Source organism: Embiotoca jacksoni, unplaced genomic scaffold, assembly GCF_022577435.1.
Source record: "Embiotoca jacksoni isolate LCO1_2020_lvr unplaced genomic scaffold, fEmbJac1.0.p SCAF_6, whole genome shotgun sequence".
Lineage (NCBI taxonomy): Eukaryota > Metazoa > Chordata > Actinopteri > Embiotocidae > Embiotoca > Embiotoca jacksoni.
Window position 1 is genome coordinate 14,038,908 of NW_027185414.1, and position 24,158 is coordinate 14,063,065.

At 40.8% G+C, this 24,158-nt stretch overlaps 2 protein-coding genes across 4 annotated transcripts in view; both read right to left on the reverse strand.

Moving 5' to 3' along the window:
- prtga (protogenin homolog a (Gallus gallus)) overlaps positions 1 to 2,405 on the reverse strand; it is a 32,392-nt gene extending 29,987 nt beyond the window's left edge. Inside the window, exon 1 of the mRNA XM_069174462.1 lies at positions 2,369 to 2,405. Coding sequence (XP_069030563.1) covers positions 2,369 to 2,405 — 37 coding nt within the window. The remainder of the gene's footprint in view (positions 1 to 2,368) is intronic.
- Positions 382 to 24,158, reverse strand: part of nedd4a (NEDD4 E3 ubiquitin protein ligase a) — a 29,777-nt gene continuing 6,000 nt past the window's right edge. The window contains exons 1-25 of one of the 3 annotated variants that reach the window (XM_069173522.1): positions 18,388 to 20,256; positions 14,237 to 14,287; positions 13,771 to 13,832; positions 13,496 to 13,598; positions 12,541 to 12,704; positions 12,274 to 12,391; positions 10,528 to 10,692; positions 10,272 to 10,355; positions 9,900 to 10,019; positions 8,446 to 8,691; positions 8,056 to 8,133; positions 7,836 to 7,890; positions 7,673 to 7,731; positions 7,429 to 7,494; positions 7,112 to 7,341; positions 6,356 to 6,477; positions 6,174 to 6,244; positions 5,993 to 6,088; positions 5,824 to 5,897; positions 5,662 to 5,722; positions 5,522 to 5,581; positions 5,320 to 5,427; positions 5,101 to 5,197; positions 4,732 to 4,804; positions 382 to 4,095 (exon numbers count right to left, since the gene is read on the reverse strand). In XM_069173522.1, the coding sequence (XP_069029623.1) occupies positions 3,993 to 4,095; positions 4,732 to 4,804; positions 5,101 to 5,197; positions 5,320 to 5,427; positions 5,522 to 5,581; positions 5,662 to 5,722; positions 5,824 to 5,897; positions 5,993 to 6,088; positions 6,174 to 6,244; positions 6,356 to 6,477; positions 7,112 to 7,341; positions 7,429 to 7,494; positions 7,673 to 7,731; positions 7,836 to 7,890; positions 8,056 to 8,133; positions 8,446 to 8,691; positions 9,900 to 10,019; positions 10,272 to 10,355; positions 10,528 to 10,692; positions 12,274 to 12,391; positions 12,541 to 12,704; positions 13,496 to 13,598; positions 13,771 to 13,832; positions 14,237 to 14,287; positions 18,388 to 19,713 (3,792 nt within the window). In that variant the 5' untranslated portion in view covers positions 19,714 to 20,256 and the 3' untranslated portion in view covers positions 382 to 3,992. Of the gene's footprint in view, positions 4,096 to 4,731; positions 4,805 to 5,100; positions 5,198 to 5,319; positions 5,428 to 5,521; positions 5,582 to 5,661; positions 5,723 to 5,823; positions 5,898 to 5,992; positions 6,089 to 6,173; positions 6,245 to 6,355; positions 6,478 to 7,111; positions 7,342 to 7,428; positions 7,495 to 7,672; positions 7,732 to 7,835; positions 7,891 to 8,055; positions 8,134 to 8,445; positions 8,692 to 9,899; positions 10,020 to 10,271; positions 10,356 to 10,527; positions 10,693 to 12,273; positions 12,392 to 12,540; positions 12,705 to 13,495; positions 13,599 to 13,770; positions 13,833 to 14,236; positions 14,288 to 18,387; positions 20,259 to 24,158 lie in introns of those variants that run through there. The other 2 variants (XM_069173524.1, XM_069173523.1) reach the window with 2 other exon arrangements.

Genomic DNA, 24,158 nt, shown 5'->3' on the forward strand with positions numbered 1-24,158 from the left:
AGCAAAGCAGACTTGGTCCTCATATGTCATTTTAAAAGTCGGGTGATGGCTTCAGGAAGACTTGGTGTGGTTGAACTCCCCCAGGTGGAACAGTTCAGTACTACAGACACCTACATCTGACCAAACCACAATCATGTACCTGGATCAGTGTGCGACAACCAAAAGAACAAAGCAATACATATCTCAAATAAATTCAAGGATATTCTGAAGTGAAATATCAGAATGAACTGTACAACAACCATACTGCTGCATGCCTCTCTACGGCACTCACAAGTTCACAGCGATAATATCTTTTCTACTGCTGCATGTTTTGCACATCAGAAAAAAAAACCCAGCAGCAGCTGAATAAGTGTGAAAGTTAGACATGAAGACAGTGAATAATTGTGTTTATATTTCTTTATTTTTCAAATATATTTATATTCCGTTTGGTGTGCTATACTCTACGTCATCAAATTGGGATTTAACAGCTACAGTTAATTTTGTTACATATATTATATGTTGCATGTATGCCGTTCTTGTAATGCACTTATAGGTGTTATAATAACATCATTTGATATATCAGAAATGATAATGATAATTTCTCTTCAGAAATACATACAGGATATAGCAGTACATTTCCATTCAGAAATCAGAACATCAATAACCACAACTGAATTCTACAATACGTTACAAACGAAGGCCTTGGTATCTCATTTTAAATATAAGTGAGAGAATGTGCTTATTTTCAGCAATGTTCACATGTAAACATTCAAACATGTGCACTTGAAGCATGAATCATGTTTTTAAAGAGAGATTTAAGCAGTCCGCAGGTGACAGATTGGCAAAGATTCAGACAGTTCAGAAGTAAGACTCATCAATATTAACAAAGTGCTTCACTTTATAAAAGCATAAGTATAAAATTGTGTTGTCAGAGACAAGAACCAGCCCACAATAACTTCCTTTATCAGCGACCTGTAAACATGGCAGGTAGTGTAAACACGTTACCATTCAGAAAAGTTTAAAACTACTGCTTAAGTACAGTTACTTTCTTACAAAGGTATTACGAGTGATTGCTCATTTTGAAAACAATAATCTGTACAAATTTTGACAACCAACAAAACAATTTTTAAAGTTGTACTCTTAAAAATAGAGCACTGTGCGGCAAGTAGAAACCCTTGATGAGTAGAAGAAAACAAAATGGTATCGTTCATTGACAAAAGGCAACAAAAACATAAAATTTGACATATTGAATGCAAACTGTGTAAAGTCAGTCTGTCTGATAAGATTTTTGCAAAGCTACTACCCAGGAGATATAACGTGAATATACATGTATTTACTCTTCTGGTACATAAACAGTCAGTGTTGAACTTGAGTATGAGGAGCTATTGATCATGGCTGAACCACAAAAAAAGGATGCGTAATGTAGAGCTGCACCAATAACCCTTTTTTTTTTTTAAGCCAATTTGACAGCTTTGAGTGACAAGAACAGTTTTATCAACAAATGCTTCATCAGTTTGTAGAAGGCAGCTCTATTCTGCATGTATGATATATTTCTGTATTATCAGAGAAACTCAAAAATCAATCATCTAATGTCAATATGTACAATAATGCATAGTATTTCAGCACAATCTCACACGGCATGCAGTCACTTCTTTGGATCTGTGGACGACACAGATACAAACTACAGTATAATTAGTTTAGCCTTTTACTGGTCCTGGTATTGGTACATCACTACCATAATAATTAATTAATACATTGATACACTTTGTTTAACTGTAGTCGCTCAAATTTGTATGAAACCTGCACAGTTTCTGCTACCAATGCTTTTGAGGTCCATATATTTGGGATTCACGGCATCAGACTTTCTGAGATACTGGAATGAAATATGTAAAATACAGAAAATTTACAGTGAAGGAAGTAAATAGTCATCATGTCAACACTTTTCTTATAAAGCACAGTTTCAATAAAGCAGTTCAGATTAACTTTTGACCAGACATCGGTATCAACTCCACATAGACAAAGAAAACACAATATTGCAGTCCATAAAAAAGTTTTGTTTAATAAAGCAGAGAGGCAAAAAGTATTGAACACACAACGGGTGTGTTCAGACTTGGCCGGTTCGGTTCGACTGAAATGACCTCAGTGCGAAGTGTGATCGCTGCCATCCGAACCGTCACGGCACCAAACTAGAGGACACTCCTCGTCTGCTTCCAAACGATCTCCGGTGCAGTGTGACTGAATAATGAATGACGTTGCTGCAAAGATCCAGTCAATCACACAACTTAAACCTGACAGAAGGTTTGCAGAAGGACCGAGATTCACAAGAAAGTCCCCCTGAATCTTTAAGATTTGCTGACAGGCTGTCCAGAAGGACAGACCAAAGTCCCACCAGCACTGTGAGCGCCTCGTTTCTTCATGCGGAGCATCTCGAGGGTGTCATTGCAAACAAGCGCTTCTCCACCAGATATTAAACACATTTCAGTCAACGTGTCCAGTAACTGTTTTCCTGTATCCTTTCACTCTATTAAACATTATGAACTGCAAGATTATGATTTCCTAATCTGAGTTAACTCTAATATCTGGTCAAAATTTCATTTGAATCACTGTATTGGAAAAATATTGATTGAAAAAAAAAAGTTAAGGTGTTGAGTAGTTGAATAACAAATTTTGTTTCATCAAAATGTTCTTGCAGTTGGGTCCATGTCATGTTTGAATGGGTTTTCAAAAGTTGAATGGAAAAACTTTGAATAGGACGGGATTTAAAAGGTATCAGAGACACAGGTTGTGAGTGTTTTTAATCCGAATGTTAACCTTGAGAGAGTGGGAGTCTTTAGCCTCCAGGTCCCTCTCCCGTGGAACCAGCTCCCTGCTTCGGTTCAGGAGGCAGACGCCCTCTCTACTTTTAAGATTCGCCTTAAAACTTTCCATTTTAACAAATCTTATAGTTAGGGCTGGCTGAGGTGAAACTGAACCATCCAGCAGTTATGCTGTTATAGGCCGAGGCTGCTGGGCGACCTCAGTGAGGCACTTAGCTCCTTTCCTCTTTCTCTTTAACTCTTTTGCATTTATATGACACCATCGCATCTCAAGATCGTCAGGCCTTCTCTCTCCAATAGTTTTGTTTATTGTCTCGATGCAGTTCCCCTGCATGTATCCCTGACCCTACAGCTGCATGTGTCTGGTCTGTGATTCTCTGCTCTCGTCTCATCCCAACAGGTCCAGGACGATGAGCCTGGTTCTGTCAGAGGTTTCTTCCTGTTAAAGGGGAGGTTTTTTTTCTCCCAGCTGTTGCTCATGTGGTAATTGTTGAGTTTCTCTCTATAATGTTGTAATGTTCTGTTGTAAGGACTTTACTATGCTAAGTGCCCTAAAATAGCATGTTGTGAATATACAAATAAATTAAACTAAACCTTAAATTAATGACTTTGCCAGAATGTGTGTGATTGTTACGCCCCATGGCCGACTTTATATTCCTCACGTTACTATGTGGAGAAGAGTTTAGGTGATGGGTTTCCAAAAGGAGCAACATAACAGCTCTCAAAGTCTGTGAGAAGCTGAGCATGACGTTATTAAGATTCAAACCAAATTAAAGTACTGATCTTTAAGGTTGTATGTTTTTCTCATGTACTGTATAGTGTGTATTCACATTTTCTATGATACTATGATTTCACAGAGTCAAGTTCTTTAAATATATAAGCATCTTAACAGAACAAATAAGAGTGAATACACTTTTGAGCAACTTACAATAAAGAATCAAATAATAAGAAAACCTGATTTGTAAACTTTAGAACACGGAGAGCGATAGAAAAATACCTCCATCACTCCAGATTTGACGTCCTTCCTCCACGTGGGCCCCAACAGAGGACCAAAGTGAAGGTCGTGCGGCTGTCCTTCATCTGTCACACAGCTGGCAGGTTAAGACCTGAGTCTGACGCACAGCTTGTTTTTATCAACGTCACCACGTCGCGCTGCTTGGCTTTAACCTGACAGCAGGTAATGTCATTTCAGATTATTTAATCCACCCCGTCGAAGCCTTGCGCGTTCTCTATAGCGATGTGAAGTTTCTCCCTCAGCTCCTCAAAGGACTCGTAAGGAGGAAGGTCCAGCCGGTTAAAGCTTTAGGAGGAGAAAGTAAAGACAATCAAGGTTGAAATCACCAATAAGCAGGTGTCATAAAAATGTGTATTTGAAAGAATCAATGTCTTTTTAAATACTGGGATGTCACTGAAGCTGATGACAGCATTCAGTGCTTCAGTTGCAGACAGAGAGCTATGATGGCGTCCAGCCACTAGAGGGCTTCCACCTACTGTGCACGAAGATATATTATTTTGTACTGGCCCTTTTTTTTTTATGTCAGCAGTCACACAAAACCTCACTGTAAGCTGAGCTCAAGACAGCAGAGTACATTCTTGGTGTCAAGTGCCAATCACAGGCTGTCTCATCATTTCTCTGAACTCCTGAAGCCCTTTACTATCAATACATTAAAAAAAAAAACATTTTTTTTTTTACAGACATTGGAGTCTCCACACATTATAGCCACGTGACAGTAACATTATATTATGTGTGAATGTTCCTCAGAGCTGTGATAAAACCTGAACTAAACCGAAATCTCACAAATAACCAACCAGTCAGCAGCGAGGACAGCAGGCAGCAACGTAAGCAACCTTTCTGGTACAATGTGCTCTAAAATGCTGGGACACACTAATTTACTGTGTTCAGTGTAAAGAAAGAAAATCCGAGTGAAGTGCTCACCACGTGTGGGCTCGGGGAAGTTTATCACGTGTTCCCCACTGCTCGATGGTGAACAGCTGTGGTCCGTTAGACCCTGGAAAATAAAACCACCAAACATCAGAACACAACAAACAGCTTGACTTCAACTGGAGTCAATTTACAAGAAACAAAAAGGTTCAACGCCACCTGCGAGTTGAAGACAAGTGTTAGAAAGGGACAAGATGTGAAGCAGGGGAATATAATTTATTTGGATATAAAGATAAGATGAAGGTGCAAATATTTGTTTAATAAATGGATTGAAGAGTTAAAAATCTGAACTGAAACGCAGACATGACATGACACAACAATGATGCAGTACGAATTACAAAAGGATCCACTGTGTTATCTCACCATAGAGTTCAGCGAAGCCATTCATTGGGACCCGGGATGTTCCCGTCACGAACTGTAAGAGCCGGATTCGCTTTTCTGCATCCATCAGCAGCACCGTCTATAACAACACAAACAGAAAACATGCCAGTAAATAACTAATTTGAAGCTCCTCTTAGAGGAGAAAACAAATCAATGCCACAGCTCTAGTTTATTGGCTGCAGATATGGAAAGTTGTCTTACTTTCCAAAACCACTGGATAACGATGTGGTTGGAGCAGTAGCTGTTCTTGTACTTGGTGTTCTCTCTCCAGTCATTCACATCCACATCTCCAAGACCACACATGAGCAGCTGCATAGGAAAAGAAAAGGACACAGATCATCATTCATCTTTCTGGGCTCTGAATCTGATCCATTTCTGCACATCAGGTCAACTGAAAACTCACCTCCAGCTCGTTCTCATCAAATATCTTGATCAGATCTTGTGGTATCAACTCAAAGAATCCCTGAAACACAAAGATTAACAAGATTTATATTACTTTTGCATTTTTAATAACTGTACTGGTTACTATGTGTTAATTGTTACCTCCTTGAATGCAGTCATCTGCTTCTGTATTCTGTTCACAAACCTCCATTGCATCACCAGACTGGCAAACACAAAACAGCAGATAAGCATCAAACCATAATTAGGCGTTTCAAAGGTGATAAAAGGTGTTATTTTTTTTCAAGAGAGGACTCTGTTCTTTACTGGATGTATTCCTTCTTGTTTTCATTGGTGATGACGATCTCTGCGCCATCCGGTGTCAGTTCATGCTGGTGAGTCTGAACAGGACGTACGGATATTTGGGGTATCAATTACACAGAAAGCCACTTGTCACAAATGAATTGTTGGAACAAAGTCAACATGTTGAGCAAACCTGTCCAAACAGCTCTTCGTCAATGGTGAACCTCAGGTCCAAGTCTGTCGGGTCGTTCTCCAAAATCCACATCAAGGAGTTGAAATATTCACTGTCCTAAAAACAAAATGGCAAATTTAACTCAAAGAAGGTGTTCCAGATCATGTTTAATTTGAAGATCCATAATTACAGTGAAACTCACAACAGACTCCATATCCTGCAGGGTGATTGGCTTCTGCAGCGTCATCTTGTAAAAAGGCCGTATGAAGAAAGCTTTGAAGAACATAAAGATGTCAAGATCCACAAAATCCTTTTGGCCTCATCGCTGCTGCTGATGTCTTTAAAACATGTACAAAAAACTGTATGCGATCAGGTGGTACTCACCATCGAGGAGTTTGCCGTGATACACGGCCATGCCGGCCACACGGCCGATGAACTTGAAGTAGGACAGGTGGTCCTCATTACATAAACCTGAGTTAGGGTTAATCTGCAGAGTGTAGTTGTCCCTGGAAGACAAATCAGATCACGACTAACACAAAGTGGCCTCCAGCAACAAATATTCCTTCAACAGCTGTTTTAGCCTGAACATAACTACAGTTCTGTTGTGTGCTTTACTGTTGTAAGAAATACAAATGAGCTGTATTTCCACTGATGTTCATCTTTAGTAATGCAAACTGCCTTCAGTGCTCCGTGAAGAGCCTGATTCAAACTCACTTTTCATTTGTCAATAACAAATTTTTCCAGACCAGACTCTGACAGTCAAAGAAAGGATGGACTGCTGCAGTGTAAACAAAAAAAGAACCTCACATTGAGTCTGACTGCATGGTATTTCCAGTGAATCAATATAGACTTTCCAGACCATTATTGGAGCCCTGGATGCAGATTGTCTGTCCTGAATGTCTTTCATATTCAAATAAACAAAACCATATTTTCTTCTCTGTTAGTGTGGGCTGTCTATGAAAAGATCACCTTTGCTATCTCCGATTGCGTGTAACTTTATCTCCACAGCTACATGACATCAATCGGTCATATATCAATTTAAAAACAACAGGGAAAAATAACAACTGAAGACAAACAAGTACAACACAGACACCAAATGTTGGAAACTGTCAGAGAAGATTTAAGCGTGTCTGAACTCACGTGGCAGAGTACTCGAACAGTCCGTAGTACGGGTTGAACATCTCCCTGGACATGAGGAAGAACCACTCTCTGGCCAGGCCGCCGTAGTCCAGTCCTTTCTCTCCCTCAAACTCCACCCACAGCCGTGCCTTCAGCAGGTCTGCCCTCTTAACCGAGAGGATGCGTCGGTAGGAGTCCTCCAGCACCGCATTTCGTCTCAGCTTCATCTCAAACCGGTTCGGGATGTCAGCCTACAGGAGAGAGGTTCAGTGTTAAGTTGTCTTTCATGAGGTCAGAGGTATCAATCAGAGTTAGATTTGATTTTTGGGGACACTCACCGGTTTCTTCAGCTTCTTCCTAAAGTAGTCATACTTCTGTTTATAATCTCTAGAATAAGGCACTGCCTGTAATCAACAAAGGACAGTGTTCAGTGACAATAAATCAATCCTAACCTAAAGACCTACACAGTGGTCGATGGTAAATATTTACAGGAAACCTTTAAGCTATAAAAAGAGAAGGTTATTCTTTTAAGCTGATATCATGTTACTGAAGAATAAACTGTCAAATACAATCTATACTCACTGGTCCAGTTATCGCTGAGTTCTGTAATCTGGGATCATCCCATTGTGTGGTCCTGGTGTCTATGAAATAAAATACATCAGAGGCCATTCATTCAGAAGGGAACATATTAATTATTGCCAGAGTCCAAGAATTTGCAGTTTAAATAAATAAGAGTCATACGCACTGTGATCTATGTAGAATATCCTCCCGTCAGTGTGGACCCTTTCCTCCCAACCAGGCTACGAATAAAGAAAATATCAATAGGATTTAGACGACACAAAAGGCAGAATTATTAGCTCGGATTATATGTTATTTTATGTGATTTCTGCCTGACATTTAATGCCAAAGTTGACACATTTATTAATATCGATTTGCTACTGATTTTCTGTAACTGAAGACTTTACCGGCAGAGCGCCGAGATCAGCCGGGTCGAGTGAAGGTCTCTTCCTCTTGTTGACAGGAATCTTTAGCCTGGGATCTTCCTGTTTGGAGGAAAACAAACAGGGTGTGTTTCAGTCAAACAGGAAATGCTGACACAGGAAATGCTGCTGACTTTTTGTTTTACATTTTATAGGTTGCCACCATGACACATACTAGAATAAGTTAACTTGGCAACTGACATCCTTTCTTCTCGTGAAAATAAACTATCCGTTTGGTCTTTCAAGAGAAAATCTGAAGGGTTTTCTATTCACTTTGTTAATTTGAGCCTCTGGTGGCCATTAGAGAAACTGCATTCCCAGGAGGGTGAATGTAAAGCTACGCTCAAAGTTCTTTTCTTTCTGCTACTGTCTCACCCAGGTAGTCGTCTTCGTGTTGTGGTCGATGAAAAAGGGTCTTCCACTGGGAGCACTGCGAACCTCCCAACCGTTAGGCAAGAAGCCAGATTCATACGTAGCCTCGGGGCTTGGAGTGTGCTGAGGAGACTCCTCGGGCGGTAGAGGCAGTTGAGGTGGTGGAGGGTTTTGGGGTAAACCTGCACTGCTATGTGGTGGTGGTGGTGGTGGTGCTGCTGCTGCTGCTGCTGCTGCCTCTGTGGTTTTCTGTCCAACAACAAAAATACACCAAGATGGTTTTAGAACCATTAAAGATGCACTGGATGGGAAAATGAAAAGAGCAAAACTAATTTGGGGTTAAAACTGAGTCTAAAGGAACTAGATTATATACAGTGAGGGAAATAATTATTTGATCCTTTGCCGATTTTGTTTGCCCACTGACAAAGAAATGAACGGTCTATAATTGTAATGGTAGGTTTACTTTAACAGTGAGACAGGATATCGAAAAGAAAATCCAGAAAATCACATCATATAAAAGTTTGCATTTGATTGTGTGAAATAAGTATTTGATCCCCGACCAACCAGCGACAATTTTGGCTCCCACAGACCGGTTAGATTAGTCCTCTCGCTTTAAGAAAGTACTTGTTACCTGTATAAAAGACATCTGTCTCAACTCGTTACCTGTATAAAAGACACCTGTCCACAGAATCAATCAATCAGATTCCAACTTCTCCACCATGGAGACCAAAGACCTGTCTAAAGACATCAGGAACAAGATTGTAGACCTGCACAAGGCTGGAATGGGCTACAAGACCATCAGCAAGCAGCTCGGTGAGAAGGAGACAACTGTTGGTGCGATTATTGGGAAATGGAAGAAACACAAAATGACATGGATCTCCTCGGTCCAGGGCTCCACGCCAGATCTCGCCTCGTAGGGTATCGATGATCATGAGAGAGGTGAGGGATCAGCCCAGAACTACATGGGAGGAACTTGTTAATGATCTCAAGACAGCTGGGACCACAGTCACCAAGAAAACTGTGGTAACTGTACGCCGTAATGGATTAAAATCCTGCAGCGCTGCAAGGTCCCCCTGCTCAAGAAGGCACATGTACAGGCCCGTCTGAAGTTTGCCAATAAACACCTGAATGATTCAGAGAAGGCTTGGGAGAAGGTGATGTGGTCGGATGAGACCAAAATCGAGCTCTTTGGCATCAACTGGATTCGCCGTGTTTGGAGGAAGAGAAATGCTGACTGTAACCCCAAGAACACCGTCTCCGTGATTTTCTGGATTTTCTTTTTGATATTCTGTCTCTCACTGTTAAAATAAACCTACCATTATAATTATAGACCGTTCATTTCTTTGTCAGTAGGCAAACTTACAAAATGGGCTAGGGATCAAATAATTATTTCCTTCACTGTATAGTTGCCACATTGTCAGTATACATAGGTATCAATAAAAGAGCCCACTGTGCACCTGAACGAGGGGTCGTGTCCACGTAGTGGTTCGGCTGTTGTGGTTGACATAGTACCGTCTTCCTTTACTGTCTTGCTTCTCCTCCCAGCCTGGAGGCAACCCAGATGAGGTGGGAAGCAGCTATTGAATGGCATAAAAATCAATACTTAAAACGCCGAGCTCGATAGTCAAGTTACCGAATATCTAGCAAAGAAATATTTAACCTGACTAACACTATTTCCTCACTTCTACACCAAAGGAACTGACAGACGCTGTGGCAGAAAAGAATATACCTGAACACTGAAGTCTGTACACTCAAACAGCTTCAGTCTTATGCAAGACATATTTGGTTAAACCTATGAAGGAGTGCTTTCAACAGAGGGAAAAACTCACAACAGGATGAACAGGATGTTCCTCTCCGGTTGAAGTCTGGGCACTTCCGCTGAGACTGGAATGGCTTGAATTACCAGCGTGATCCTGCAGCAGGAGGGAAGGATGACAACAATGATCACTTGGCCATTCGTGTGTACATACCTCTCTCTCTCTCTCTCTCTGAGTGGAAAGCTCATGGTTCACATGAATGAGATTACGAGTCTCTTCCTCTGGCTTTCAGTAACCAGAACCTCACGCTGCACAGAAGATGACTCACCGTCTGGGAGGTGCGCTGCTCGTCAGCTGTGGCCCCTGAAATGTGAAGGTTTCTCAGCTCGTCACAGAACGGGGCGAACTCTGCAGGCCCGTGGGGTGGAGGCGACATGAGCTGGTTATTACTGTGGTACAAGGTGGATTCGTCTTCTGTGATGATCTCCCAGCTCTAGAAGACGAGAGAGAAGAGACGCTAAGGTTAAATCTAACAACAGCTCTGCCAGAAACCCTCTGCTGTTTTATTTTAGATTAACTTTATTCACAGCACTCCAACGCACCTTCTAAAATTAGATGGCATTTAAGACTTTAGGGATGAAATGATAAAGTACGGAAGCACACTGGTGCCACGCCAGAAAAAGAAGAATGGAGCAGTGTCACGTGATAAATATCAAGAGAAAAGTTCTGTTATAAGAAGATATTTTGATATTTTCACTTTATTAAAACATACAAGTGTATCACATTATTTCAGTAAACTTATCTTGTTATAACAATATGCTATTTATCTTACTATAATGTGAAATGTTTCATATAACGTGATAACTTGCTCTCGGGCTGAACTGATATGTCCCTCCTGCTGATCGATGAGAAATGAAGCTACATCCAGACGATCGGACTCATTTTTCTTTCCGTACAGCCCCATGCCTTTTAGTGTATGCATCCTTCTCATATCATCCAGTGTGCTCAATAACAACACAATCTCTTCATGTCTCAACCTAAGCATGAAGTAGAGCTTAATCAAATCATTCAAACAAGCCATATTGATCCGTTTATCACTTCTCTGCAGCATTTCAATCAAGGCTTTCACCTTCTAACGATATGTGTTACTGTAATGTTTCACACTAACAATATCAGTTATCAGGTTATTATGACAAACATTTTATATTACGATATCTAAGATAAATAGTATATTGTTACATTGTTATGACATAATAAATGTATGTGTCATAATAATGCAGAAGTATCTTGTTATAATATAAAACATATTTTGTTATGACAGTAAACCTCTCACTGTATAATGTGATAGTAATCCAGTTTCTAGTTCTGGCGTGAGAGCAATGTGCTTCCATAATAAAGTCCCGGACTTATTTGTTTAAATCTCTTTCATAGTAAATGTTGGTGTTAGTTAGAGTAATGTTAGTTTGTTTAGAGTTCATGAAAGTGGGAGTTTAATGTGTTTATGCCAAAGCCCTGAGAGGACGAGTCAGAACTCCTCAGCTCCAACCAGCACTGCAACACCTGGCTCCAACATGGCAGACTTCTCCAATCTCATTATTAAACGCAGTGCTGTGTGTGTTACATCGTTAAACCTGCAGATTTTTCTGCCATCGCGCAGTGGAAACAAACTGCTAACACAACTGACATATTATCACCTATCAAGTTAATATGGCATACTTGTTAGCAAAGGGGTACCTATTTCCACACCCAGCACACATGGAGCAACATTAGTTATTCTTCTGGAGTCGTGTTTCAGGCCACCTGATGAAGCCCAATATTCACTCTCCTCTCTTCACTCACTCTGTTTTTGGTGTCTACTAACACCCGAGGCACATATCTGGCTCTGTACCAGCTCATCGTGCCACTATGTTCACCAGCAAGACACCAACAGTTAGCAGGTACTTTAGAGTTGTGTTTTTTTTTTTTTTTTACCAGGCAACATGTTCTCTTTTTGTTTTTCTCAAATTAAATTCTGCATTATAAAACCAGCATCAGCAGGTCTGAACTGAAATGACAAACGCAGAACAAGTGTTACCTCAGGAGACTCTCCTGTGGTGTTTTCATCGTGGTCTGAGATCTGTCTGCGTGAAAGGAAAGCATGCTCCACGTCCACATTATTGTTCTGTCTTCTTTGGATCTCCAAATCACTGTCCCTGTTTAGAGGAGAGAGAGAGAGAGAGACACACACACACACACACACACACACACACACACACACACACACACACACACACACACTCTCATCAGAATGCACCAACAGGTAAATGCTGTGACTTTGCTGGGGAGATGGGAGCTGTCTTACTGTATTGTGGGTCGGTACCACTGTGTGGTTCTGCTCTCATGGTTGACAAAGTAGATTCTTCCCAAGTTGTCCTGCCGCTCCTCCCAGCCAAGTGGCAAAGGAGGCAGCAGCTGGCTTTGTCTGGGACCCGACATGTCCTGAGCCTCCAGAAGCTCCCAACCAGGCTGCACAAAGTAAAGACAAAGTTTAAAATGCTAGACGCCAACAATACGTTTTCATCTGTTTAGTTACACACACTTAAGAAGAGCTGGCTATAAGAATATCTGCTTAGAGTTGGATTAAATCAATCTGAATAAATTGTTGGCATATTTCATAAAGGACATGGACGCACAAAGGGAGGAGACCAACCTCGCTCTTAAAAAACTCATATTACTGCCATGACCTCTGATTGTTGTAACTGTCTACAGTAAAAACAAGTGACAATGCAAAGGTTATACTTGGCTTTTCAAAGTGACCTTTTTTATTCGAATAACCCAAAGTCACAGATTGATAAGGACGTAATATTTTTTTTCTCCAAAGTATTCATTTTAAGATTTCAGTATAAATGAAAGCATCGATAAATTAATACAGACACCTGTTATGTTTTTAATGGATATATGTGTTCAGTCACAATGATTTCTATGTGCACACACATAGAAACACACGATGTCTCCCAGTCATTGTACGGTTATACATCATAATGTTATCTACTGTAACTAATTCCATACAGAAAGAAACCTGATTATTTTGCAGGTTGGCTACGCTTACTACTTAAATTAGATGTAGCATAAATATGCTAAAATAAGCAAGAGTCAGTATCTGGTTTATTCTTGGCTGGTAGTAGCTTGATTTGATACTCTAAAGAGTTAATTTGAGGCCCTCCAGCCAGCACCGACTGACCTTTGGCTGAGGCTTCTACGAACACTACGAAAGATCACTGAGTGTTGGAATATTGTGATATTAAGCATAAACTTACATCCATGTCCTCAGATTGATCTGCTGTTTCCTCCCCCGAACCGGAATTTTTTGGCAGGTAGGTCATTTTGAGACGCAGATGACCTTTGACTCTGGACTTGTGGCTGTGTGGGAATGAAAAACAAAATACATGATCTGCGGATGAAAGAAATAACATATGAACTGCGCCTATATCGCCTCATTCTGATGCAAATAAATGTACCAACAAGTGGGAAAAAAAATGGAATGTAAAACAAGGACAGACAAAAGATTAAATAACCATGAAATCATGCCAACCTTCGTGGGTGAAGCAGAAAATCCTTGAATGTGTATGGCCTTTCTGTGTTAGGATTTTCTGTCTGAGAAAAACAAAACAAAAAAAGAATAAAAATGAAAAAATTTCACACTTTCACAGCTGCATTTACAAATCTACTGCTCGTCACTGTATCATAACAGAGAATATTTTAAGATACACAAGATGATGGTGGCAGTGTACAATGAGATCTAATTTGTGGGTGTTGTATTTATAATAAAACAGAAGCAGGAACGAAACATAAACATGACGGGCCGTGTTTCCAAAACTAGAGACAACGATGTGGAACAGACACTAGAATAAGGGTCTGTGTGTTTAAATTTACAAGGAGACATTGGTGAGATTGAGGTCCAGAGCTCGTTTGGTAGAAGTTACAGGAAAACAAATTACATTGAGCGTATGTGAAGTTAAACGAGTCACAGCATCAGTGTACAAAGTAAACAGACTCACCGGTATCTGATTTAAGGGGACATCCACCTGTCCGAGGAAGTCATCGCGTGTCTGACAGGGAGAGAGAGAGAGAGAGAGAGAGAGAGAGAGAGAGAGAGAGAGAGAGAGAGAGAGTCAAGCAGACATCTTAGCAGCGTACAGTGTGTCTGTGCTACTCAGTGACTTTAAGGTGGTACATCTCCTCATATATCTCTATTAAATCAACTTTTTCTTGCCAAATTTGTCTGCTGTGTACGTCTTTTTCTTGACAAGTCATTTCGAAACATTCAAGTCGAGTCCTTTGAAAATACCTCTTCCTCAGCACAAACACTGCACTATTTTTTTACTCCTTGAAACAATGGCAGTCATTTAACTTGATTTATTCCCGTAAAAGTTGTGTGTGCAGCACAGATAAGGATGTGTTTATCGGCCCATGATGAATGGCCGCTCTGTGTTATTGCTTGAGAGACCGGGATCAAAATAATGTGGCATTTGCCAGATAAACTGTCTCCGCTTTGAACGCTTCACACGTTCACTGGAGGCCTTTATTGCAGACTCGAGAGCACAGGGCTGAAGGCGAAGGCACACGGCACAGTGGGAGTCCGATTTGTGACCAAATTAACACCCACGCCGGGTCAAACTGTCTAACAGTGGTACAGAGTGTTTACGTGAACAAACATAGATGGAGGCCTCCTTCGTCCTGCCATTGCACTTCTATTGGTGCAGCCCAGAAAAGCAGACGAGTCCTGCGTAAAGTGAAAGTCTACAAGTACATAAGCTCTGGACAATCACTTTCCATGCGATATAACCATCTCCCTTACATGTCAAAAACTTTAACTTCAATGTTATTTATCAATAAAGCAATGAACTCTTTAGGTCCACAGTCCACAGGATATTGAAAAAGCAAGAATTTTGTATGTATTTCGGCATCGTTTACATACGGCCTTAAAAAAGCCAGTGAGTAGAGATTTACCAGATCGTATAAGTGTATAAAGGACACGCACTAGTTGTAGTGGCATGTAGAGCATCACATTTACGTTCATAACAGTTCATGTGAAGAGAGAGAAAAATTTGTAGTTTCTAAAATATGAAGAGAGGAAAAAGCCTCATGTTTGTTGACGAAGACATTGAACTTAATATAAACTTAAAGGACATCCTGAACTTCAGTGACCCACATTATGTCTGCTTATGTAATCTCATTATGTCATCGTTGCCCAGATCTCATTTAACTCTATAAATCGAGGACATACAGTGTCTCGGAGGACAAACCTTAATTATTAGAGTTCAGAGAATCTGTGTTTGTTTTAAGCTCCTACGTGAGCTTCTATTTTTAAAAATGGTCTCATGATGAATTACTATATAGACACACGAAGCCACATCAGCTGACAGCAGTGTTTAGATCTGCAGAGCCGTTTCCACTAAAACTGCAGAACACTTCACCCAGAACATGTCGGCATCTCCCAGAAATATCAGAAACAAAATGAATCAATTCATTGGCCTTCAGAGCGTTTAAGATGTGCAGAAGCTGAACTGTACAGCCAAAGACAAACTGGACAACTGATTCCTCTGTCAAGTAAAAAGTGAACTCAGTATAAACAATTAACAGCTAAAACTAGTAGCTGTACCTGCCAGTTTGAAAAGTTGAGTAAATCACTTCTATAATCGGTGACAAACAGACTACGAAGTGAAACCATCTCTTTCCTTGGAAACCTCCTGGATGAGGTGAGGCTAAGCTTCACAAAGAAGAAGTGTATGCTTTGGCCACGTGAAAAGATTAAAAGATAACGACAGATAAAATTCCCATTCAGAGAATCTCTGAGGGTTCATGTGACACAAAATGCAACTCAGTTTAGCATGTGGCATTAAGCAGTGCTGAGCACAGACTGTGTGAGTTTGTGGCAAACAGCTCCAGACACTAGTTTGGGCATCTGTGGATCACACTCAGTGGGATCCATCTTAGCTCTGCAACAACAAACTACTTTTGACAGGTGGGCAGCAGCTTGTGAAAAATAAACTTCTGAGGAGCTCCCTGGCAAATGTTATTGGAGCAGGCAAGCAAAGTGTATGGCGATGACCCAACCTGAACTGGAGCTCACACTTGTGTAAGGGCAGCGCTTTGCTGCAATGACAAAGTTCAGTAAAACTAATAAACTGATTTGAGTGACTCTTGTTTTACAGATGATAAAAGACACTTTATTGGGCTCTTTTTATTAATAGGGAAGTGATGTAAAAAAAACAAAATCATGCTTTTCATCTTCCTTGTGTAATATGATCACACCTGGTTGTTCATTAATTTAGCCTGGTGTGGTTATGAGGGCACTGCAGATTACCTGAGCAGAGCTGAAAGTAAAAAAGTATTTTTTAACACTGCAGCCACAACAGACATATTCAACAATACAGTTCAATGATCAGCTTTTTCTTTTCTTGAAACTAAATTGTGGGTGAAGTTGCAGCAGTGTCATTCTACTGTTGAAATTAGCAAAAATGGAAATAAGAGGTACAGAAATTGTTAAATTGAAATACTTTAAACTGTGACCTCAAAAATATATTATGCTGCAAAATATCATACAGTATATGTATATTTATCATCTGTTGGACTGTTTGTAGTCATTAGGTGATCCATTTTTATGCTGCTATAAAAGACAGGTCATTTGTGAGTTCAAAGCTCATTTAGCCAAACAGTAAAGGGACAGTAAAATCAGTACCGGTTTAAAAAAAAAAAAAAAAAAAAAAATTCCATTTTGTAATGTAACAGAACTTTTAAAGACCTTTATATGATTAATTTTTTCCCCCTTGCTATTTGAATTATGATACCTTTGATAAGTCACCTTAAGAAGTGAAAATCACATTATTGTTGAGAGGACAGGGTCAAAATGTAAATACAGCTGTGTATTAAGTGACGTTTATGAAGGAGATGATGTGATACTGGACTAAAGATGTAGGAAGGACTATGAACATCAAAGCTACAGAGCTAAATTAATATAACAGGCAGAAAAGGTATTTTAGACCTATTTTAAAGAATGAAAATATTATCTAGATTTACGAAAGAAAATGTAGGCCTTTGAAAGTAAATGGACTTGCTAATTACTGGAGGAGACCGTTGTACTTGACAACCTGCTAAATGCAGGGGGAGACTGACACCTGATATTTCACAAACACTGCCTGGCATGGGGACCCACAGGGAAGGTAACACACCACCCATTTACTGGGAAGGGCTCACACACACTCACACACACACACACACACACACACACACACACACATGTCCACAGATGGCTGGTATGACTGTGCGCTGCTCTAGTATCATGCAGTTAAATTTGAATGCATGGGACTGGGCAGTGCTACGGACCACCAGACTATCTGGAGTCGGGGGAATATTTCAGAGGGACTTTATTTATATCAGCAAGGGGCACCTCTTTTCCCACCACTAAAATTAGCCTGGGTAAATACTTAAGCTGATTACTCATAGCGCTAACAGAATAATAAAAATGGAGAACTGTTCTAAAGTTGAGTTCACACACCGATGAACAAACTCACAAGATGAAATACAACCTTTCGGTCTTATTTAAGCATTTCTTGGGAACTAATATGCAGGTGGATTTACTGTAATGTAACCGAATAGCTCTAAATGTTTGTCCACATTGGGCTTGTTAATTGCGTGACTTAGCTGTAGCGATCTTCTCAGTTACTGAATGTCACTCTGTCTTGTGGTTAGCCTGAGGCTGCTCCTGAGTAAACAGAGTTTTAAGGATTTGAATGGCAATAGCAGTGAAGGAGAGCTGTGTTAATACAGCATGTACTGTATAGTGAACATTAAAGAACATGTAGAACTGCACATTAACTTGAATGATTTAGCTACAAAAGGGCAAAGACACAAAATGCATCATAAAGCCAATATTAAATGTGTTTCTAATCTTCACTATTCCCGACAGTCCGACGTTAATTTTATTGTGTACATGACGGCGGGAGTCAAAGCGCTGTCAGCTGAGCGCTCAAACCAAAGTGGTTGGAATCTGCTTAAACCAGTTCAGCAACATTATGGGCAAATCCACTGTCAGGTAACTTATGCTATACAGTTATGCAGGAGCTGTTAGCCTCTCAACATGTCCTAAAGTTTTAGATATTTCACTTACAGTCAGGGAGCGTTAGTTAATTCCAGTTAAGAAACTCACCTTAGTGTTTTGACCTAGGCTCTTTGGTGTGTTATTCCCGTTGTGGCTTGCTTTAACATCAGTTACAGCGCTAGGCAACTTAGCCGTGCAGCAAGGAGACAAATGAATGTGCACATGTGGAGAGCAAGGGCTGCTGAGTTTTGGATTTGAAACGTGACATGAAATTCCAGTGTTAGGGTAGGGCACCTCAAGGGAAAAGCTCCTTTGTATGGCCCGATGACAATGGTTTTCTTCAGGCCTTTCTCGGCCTTTTCCTGATGAACTGACCTTCTGACTTTTCTCTGAAGGTTTAGTTGAGGAAAACAAACAAGCAGAGGTACTACGATACAGTTTTTTGTGAGCGTCGTGTTCACCCTCCAGGTGTGCAGCTGGGTATTGAGCCTCAGGATACTCCACGTTGACAGTAGCTGTGGTTGTAGCTCCCTTCCCTGATATCATTGGTCTTTGGTGGGCAAAGTGCAGCAGCACACTGCTAGAGTGGCGGTTTGATCTGTCCAGAGCTGAAGACAGTTCCATTACTTTACTCCTGTTGTCCATTTTACATTTTGGTTCATCCTGTAAAGGAATATTAAATTGCACCATGTGTTTCATGTCCCTGAACTCGGCTGAGCAGCTTCCTTTTGGGTAACGATGGCCACTCACTGCCGTGGTGGTGGAGCCTTTGCAAGTCACCTCCTCATCTCCTTGTAAGAATTCACTGGCAGATGTCATAAGAAATGACTGATTCGACCCCCTCGCTGGTTGGAAAGCAGGCAGAGCCACTGGATTGACTGGGGAAGCAGGTGGGGTGCTGCAGGGGCTCTTTGGAAATATAACCAAGGAGGAGCAGCGTCTCAGAGGGACCTTGGACTTGCAGCAGAGTAGACTCCTCTCCTGGGTGGTCCTGTGCTTTTCTGGAGCCTCTAGCTCAAAGATGCTGTTGCTGCTACAGTACCCGGCATCGCTGGCCATGCTGCTGCTGCACGAGCCCCCGTCAGAGCCAGTACCTGCTCCTCCTTCACTAACCCCCGGGTCTCCATCCTCTACACTTCCATCCAGCTCTCCACTGAGCTTTCCACAGGGCTGCAGCGAGATCTGCAGAATGCTCTTCTTGTTCGAGCCTCCAATATTAACTCTGGGTATGAATACTGAGGAGTACCGGCTGTTAGCATAGTCTGGTGACAGAGGAGTCACCTTCAAGAGGACAGAGCTGTGCGCCAGACTCTCTGCGGGGCTATGAGCCGACACACCAACTCCCCTCTCTTCACCATGGCTGCTGAGGCTTTCTGACAGAGGGTCCGTGTTGCTTCTCCTTGACGCAAAATGCAAGCGGAGCCGCCGTGCCATTCGTTTAACTCTCTAATCCCTGCAGCGCCGGTGAGAGCTGCATGATCAAACTGGCTGGTCGGAAAAAAGGAGAGCAAAGCAACTGCTCTGAACTCTGCGCTGTGATCACAATCATTAGTGGCTGTACATTGCCAAAATAGCTCTGGTGACAACCTACATTCCTTTCCAGGCTGATCTCAGCTTTTAGTCGGAGGAGGTCAGTGGTTGTTTGGAGACATGACCCAAACATACGACCTTTGAAACGAGAGCAATCCCCTTTAAGGAGCCTAAAACCTACATGGCAAACAAAATAACTACAATTTTAAGGACAGAGCTTCCTCTGCCGACCTGCTTTATATCCTCAGCTTACTGCTAGTTAACTGAACCTCCTGAGGTCCCGACTGATTAATATCTAACACCTCTTGTCTTTAGCAGCCACCTCACTCCTGTTTACCCCTTTGGGAATAAAACAACATGGTAGTCCTCCAAGCTGCATCTTCAACTGGAGCGCTGGTAAAGTGTTACATCTGCTTCGGGTAACTGACTCAAGACACTTACTTCCTGCTGCAGCTATGCTTCTAATGTTTCTGCTGCTCTGTGCCCCCGCAAATATTTTTACCCACTACTATTGAATTACATGAAATCAAAGAGAATGACTGTCAATTTAAATCTGTCAAAATGTGGAGCGCACAATAAAAACACCACAGCCTGTGAAAATATGCAGGGAGATGATTTCAAACTGCAAAAGTCATGAAACTTGGTTCACGCGAAGTAAAACTGTAGAGCTGTTAAGTACTTTAGAAAATGCTCACTGCGCTGAACACTTCCTGCAGGGACATTATTATCTGCCTGATTACAGAAAACACAAGAGGATGTGAAGGAGAAAGAACTATGACACTACAGTGATATGACACCTGTTATCTGACACCTGATGTAGCAGTCAGTGCTTCTCTGATTTCCTCTCTACGACTGTTGACAGTCCTATTTATTAATGGCAGCCTATTGTGAGCCAGGCTGCCCTATTTCAGGGCATTACATTGCTTCTAAATCAGTTTCAGGATAATGTTCAATAGTAAGAGGCACAGCCAGGATAAAGACATGATTCACAAGAAGACACTCACTGTTGCAGTGGAACTCATCGGCTATTTTCTAAACCAACACGACAAACTGCCAGGAAACCTCGTGATTGGCTATCAATCACTCCTCCGGCCAGAAGCATGTTTAACTGATGATAGTGTGTAGGCAATGCCGTAAGATCTGTGACGCACACATTCATATCAGGTCACACAGTAATGGTGTAATATGCCAATAATAAAGCATAGCCGCACGTAATATACACACGTAAATTTGGCAGGAAAAGAAACGTCATGTGCAAAGGAAACACTGAAGGACGAGCTATATTTAATAAACTTTTCAGAGAGAGTGTCTGAGCTGTCGTCACCAGTACAAACGGGGTCAGTGGGGTGTGGTAGAGACCGGACTTGTTACACAGGGGATGTCTGTCAGTCAGCAGGTACAGCTGGAATGAGTTAGGCAGACTAGTTGCTAAACTGTGTTTGTTCACCTTTTTATGTTCTGCGACCACTGAGTGGCAAAACAGAGCTGCTGTGTTTGCTCTGAAGGGGCCTATCTGGAAAATATGGCCATCTTAACTGATAAGGATATGTTACCATGTTTTTATTGCCTTTTAAATGCAATTTCATTTTATTCTTCATATTTTGTTTTTAATTTACTTTTATGCCTCTGTACAGTGCCTTGAACTGCCTTATTTTTACAGTCTTTTGAATACAATTGTATTTTCTTCATGATATCTTATTCTAATGTATTTTTATGCCTCTGTAAAGCTCCTAAAATAGTGTTGAATGGTCTGACTACTGACTCAGCTCTATAAGAGTCTGTTTGACGTTTACTGTAAATGTGATCTTATTTTAGTGTCTGACTGTGAATGTGTAGATGTATCCATTATGTAGTGCCCCCAATAATTACACCATCCAAAACACATAAACTAGCATCTGCTACAACCCCACAAGGTAATGCATCACATTTGATAGACTTACAATGAAACACACTTGTAGAGTGCCGAATAGTTTCTCATTTCTCAGATCTTTTACCAAGAAAACATTGCCAGATATGCTTTATCTACTTTCCAAGTGGTATTATCTGTAAATACTGAATTAGAGCTGTTTTGTGACCGTTTCTTTGTCTTAGTTTTTGCCAGATCAGCTTGTTGCAAACTAAAATCACCATGAAAACTTGTGTGAAGCTAATGTGTTGCCGATGCAACAGTCTGGCTAAGCGTTATAAAGTCGATCTTTAGAGAAGTTGTTTTGTTTATGTTCAGCGTAACAATTTATATGAATCCAGTTTCCATCACTAGTTTGTAAAAACTTAATTCCCTCTGAATTTGTTTGTGTAGTTGAGTGCAGAACAGCTCTTTACCATTTTATCAGCGTTTTCTTTCCCCTATGTGAATTCATGGTGGCAATTAATTCAAGAATGGGTAACCATAGCAACTTAAGCTTACAATTGATGTAATGTGCATGCCCGCTATTCATGCTGTCTCTGGCCGTGAGCCAGGGCCTTCTACACAGACAACCTCAGGCGAGGATGTGGTATTTTAAAACTTCTTTTTCATTTAAAAAATTTGGTCATTCGGTTTTTTATGCTTTTACATCTGATTTTGTCTGTGTCATCCTCTGGTGTCTGTGAGCTTCTCTAGCTGGTGGTAAAACGACTTGGAACAAGGAATGATCACATTATTGTCAGATTAGATTAGACTATAGAGTGGCCTGTAGGTCTGCTTCACTAAATAGTTTAACCTGTTCAACAAGCAGCAGAAATGCTGAGCTCTGCAGAAATGAAGTCCACATTCAAAGTAATCACACGCCAAAATACAAGTGTTGTGTAATGTGAACATGGAGATCTTCCACCTTGATTAATGTCATGCTGTATGTATGGGGATTATTAATATTGATGAAGCATTTCAAGGAATTAGATTTCAAGATGTCATGAAACAAAATGTTGATCAGAGGAAACTCAAAAGGCCACTGGGTGAAAGGTGAAACTGCAGATCGTTATAAGAAACAGAGAAAAGAACAGTAATGATCCAATTAAAGTGTTGTAAAGGATCGACCGATAGAGCCGGTGTTACTCTCAGACTCTGATGCTGGCAAGACAAAAACCAACAAGTTTCCTTGGTTCTCTGCCCAGCTGTCAGTGTGTCAGAGCAGCAGAAACACACACACACACACACACACACACACACACACACACACGACACACCTACGAGATCTATACCTGGATCATGACAGGGCAGAATTAAGTCGGTCACACCCAAGTTAATTTCATCATGTGACTGCAAACCTGTGACATCGTGATACATTCTAGAAACATTCAGCCAAACTACACAGACAACAACAGAGTGAAGAAGGAACTATGTTTACTTGGACTATATATATATATATATATATACACAGGTATAGATCTCGTAGGTGTGTCGTGTGTGTGTGTGTGTGTGTGTGTGTGTGTGTGTGTGTGTCTACAGTTTTATGTTTTTATCCGTTTCTTTTATTACAACCTAATGATTGACTATACATGAAATGTCTGAGCCAAACATTGCGCAAAAAGTCAAACTACAACAACTGTCCAGTGTTGTACAAACTTGTTAAAAATTAACCAAGAATACACAATGACAAAGATGAAGAAACAAAGACGACAAGAGAATTAAAATGATCAGATATATAACGACTGAGAGACAAAAAGTTACATGATTTGTTATCATTTTGTATCAGTTCTGTGGAGGTCTTAAAAATGGGACATATTGTGTTCTTCTAAGAATCTAATTTACTGTTTCTCTTTATAATCACTGAGCAGTGGGATGGGTTGAAGAAGGCGTCTCTCGGCCTGGTGGGGAGAGGTTAAATCAAGATATTCCCCAGCTCATTACAACTGCAAACTAAAAGACAAGTGCAAATTTTTTTTTATAAATACTACCTCAATATCCCCCCCCCAAAAATTAGCTAAAAGAAAATTCGGCTAATGCAAAATGCTTGTTTAATTTCAGTACAAAGAATTACAAGCTACTTTTGTTTCTGTCAAAAAAAGTCAACTTATGTTGACAATCTCTAAAGAGAAGGTTTTATGTATTTAAGTGTGTGTAGTCGCAAATCTGTCACGAAACCTTCAGCTCGTTTTCCACTGCTGCTCCACTCTCCTTCACTCTACTCGCTTTACAAGTCCTTTTCTGGATTTTGTTTTCCACTGTAGTGTCGTTACCATAGAGCCAGCTGTAACATCTTGTTCAGCCCGTCACACACTAGCTCAGCCCTTTCGTTGGCAACGAGACTCCTCCTTCATCGATCACGCTGTGGTTTTTGCAGGTTGCCATTAATCGAGTAGCCCAGTGAATAAAAAATTTAAAAAAACGTTGCAGCTGCTACAGTGGCTTGGATTGTTAAATATGGCGG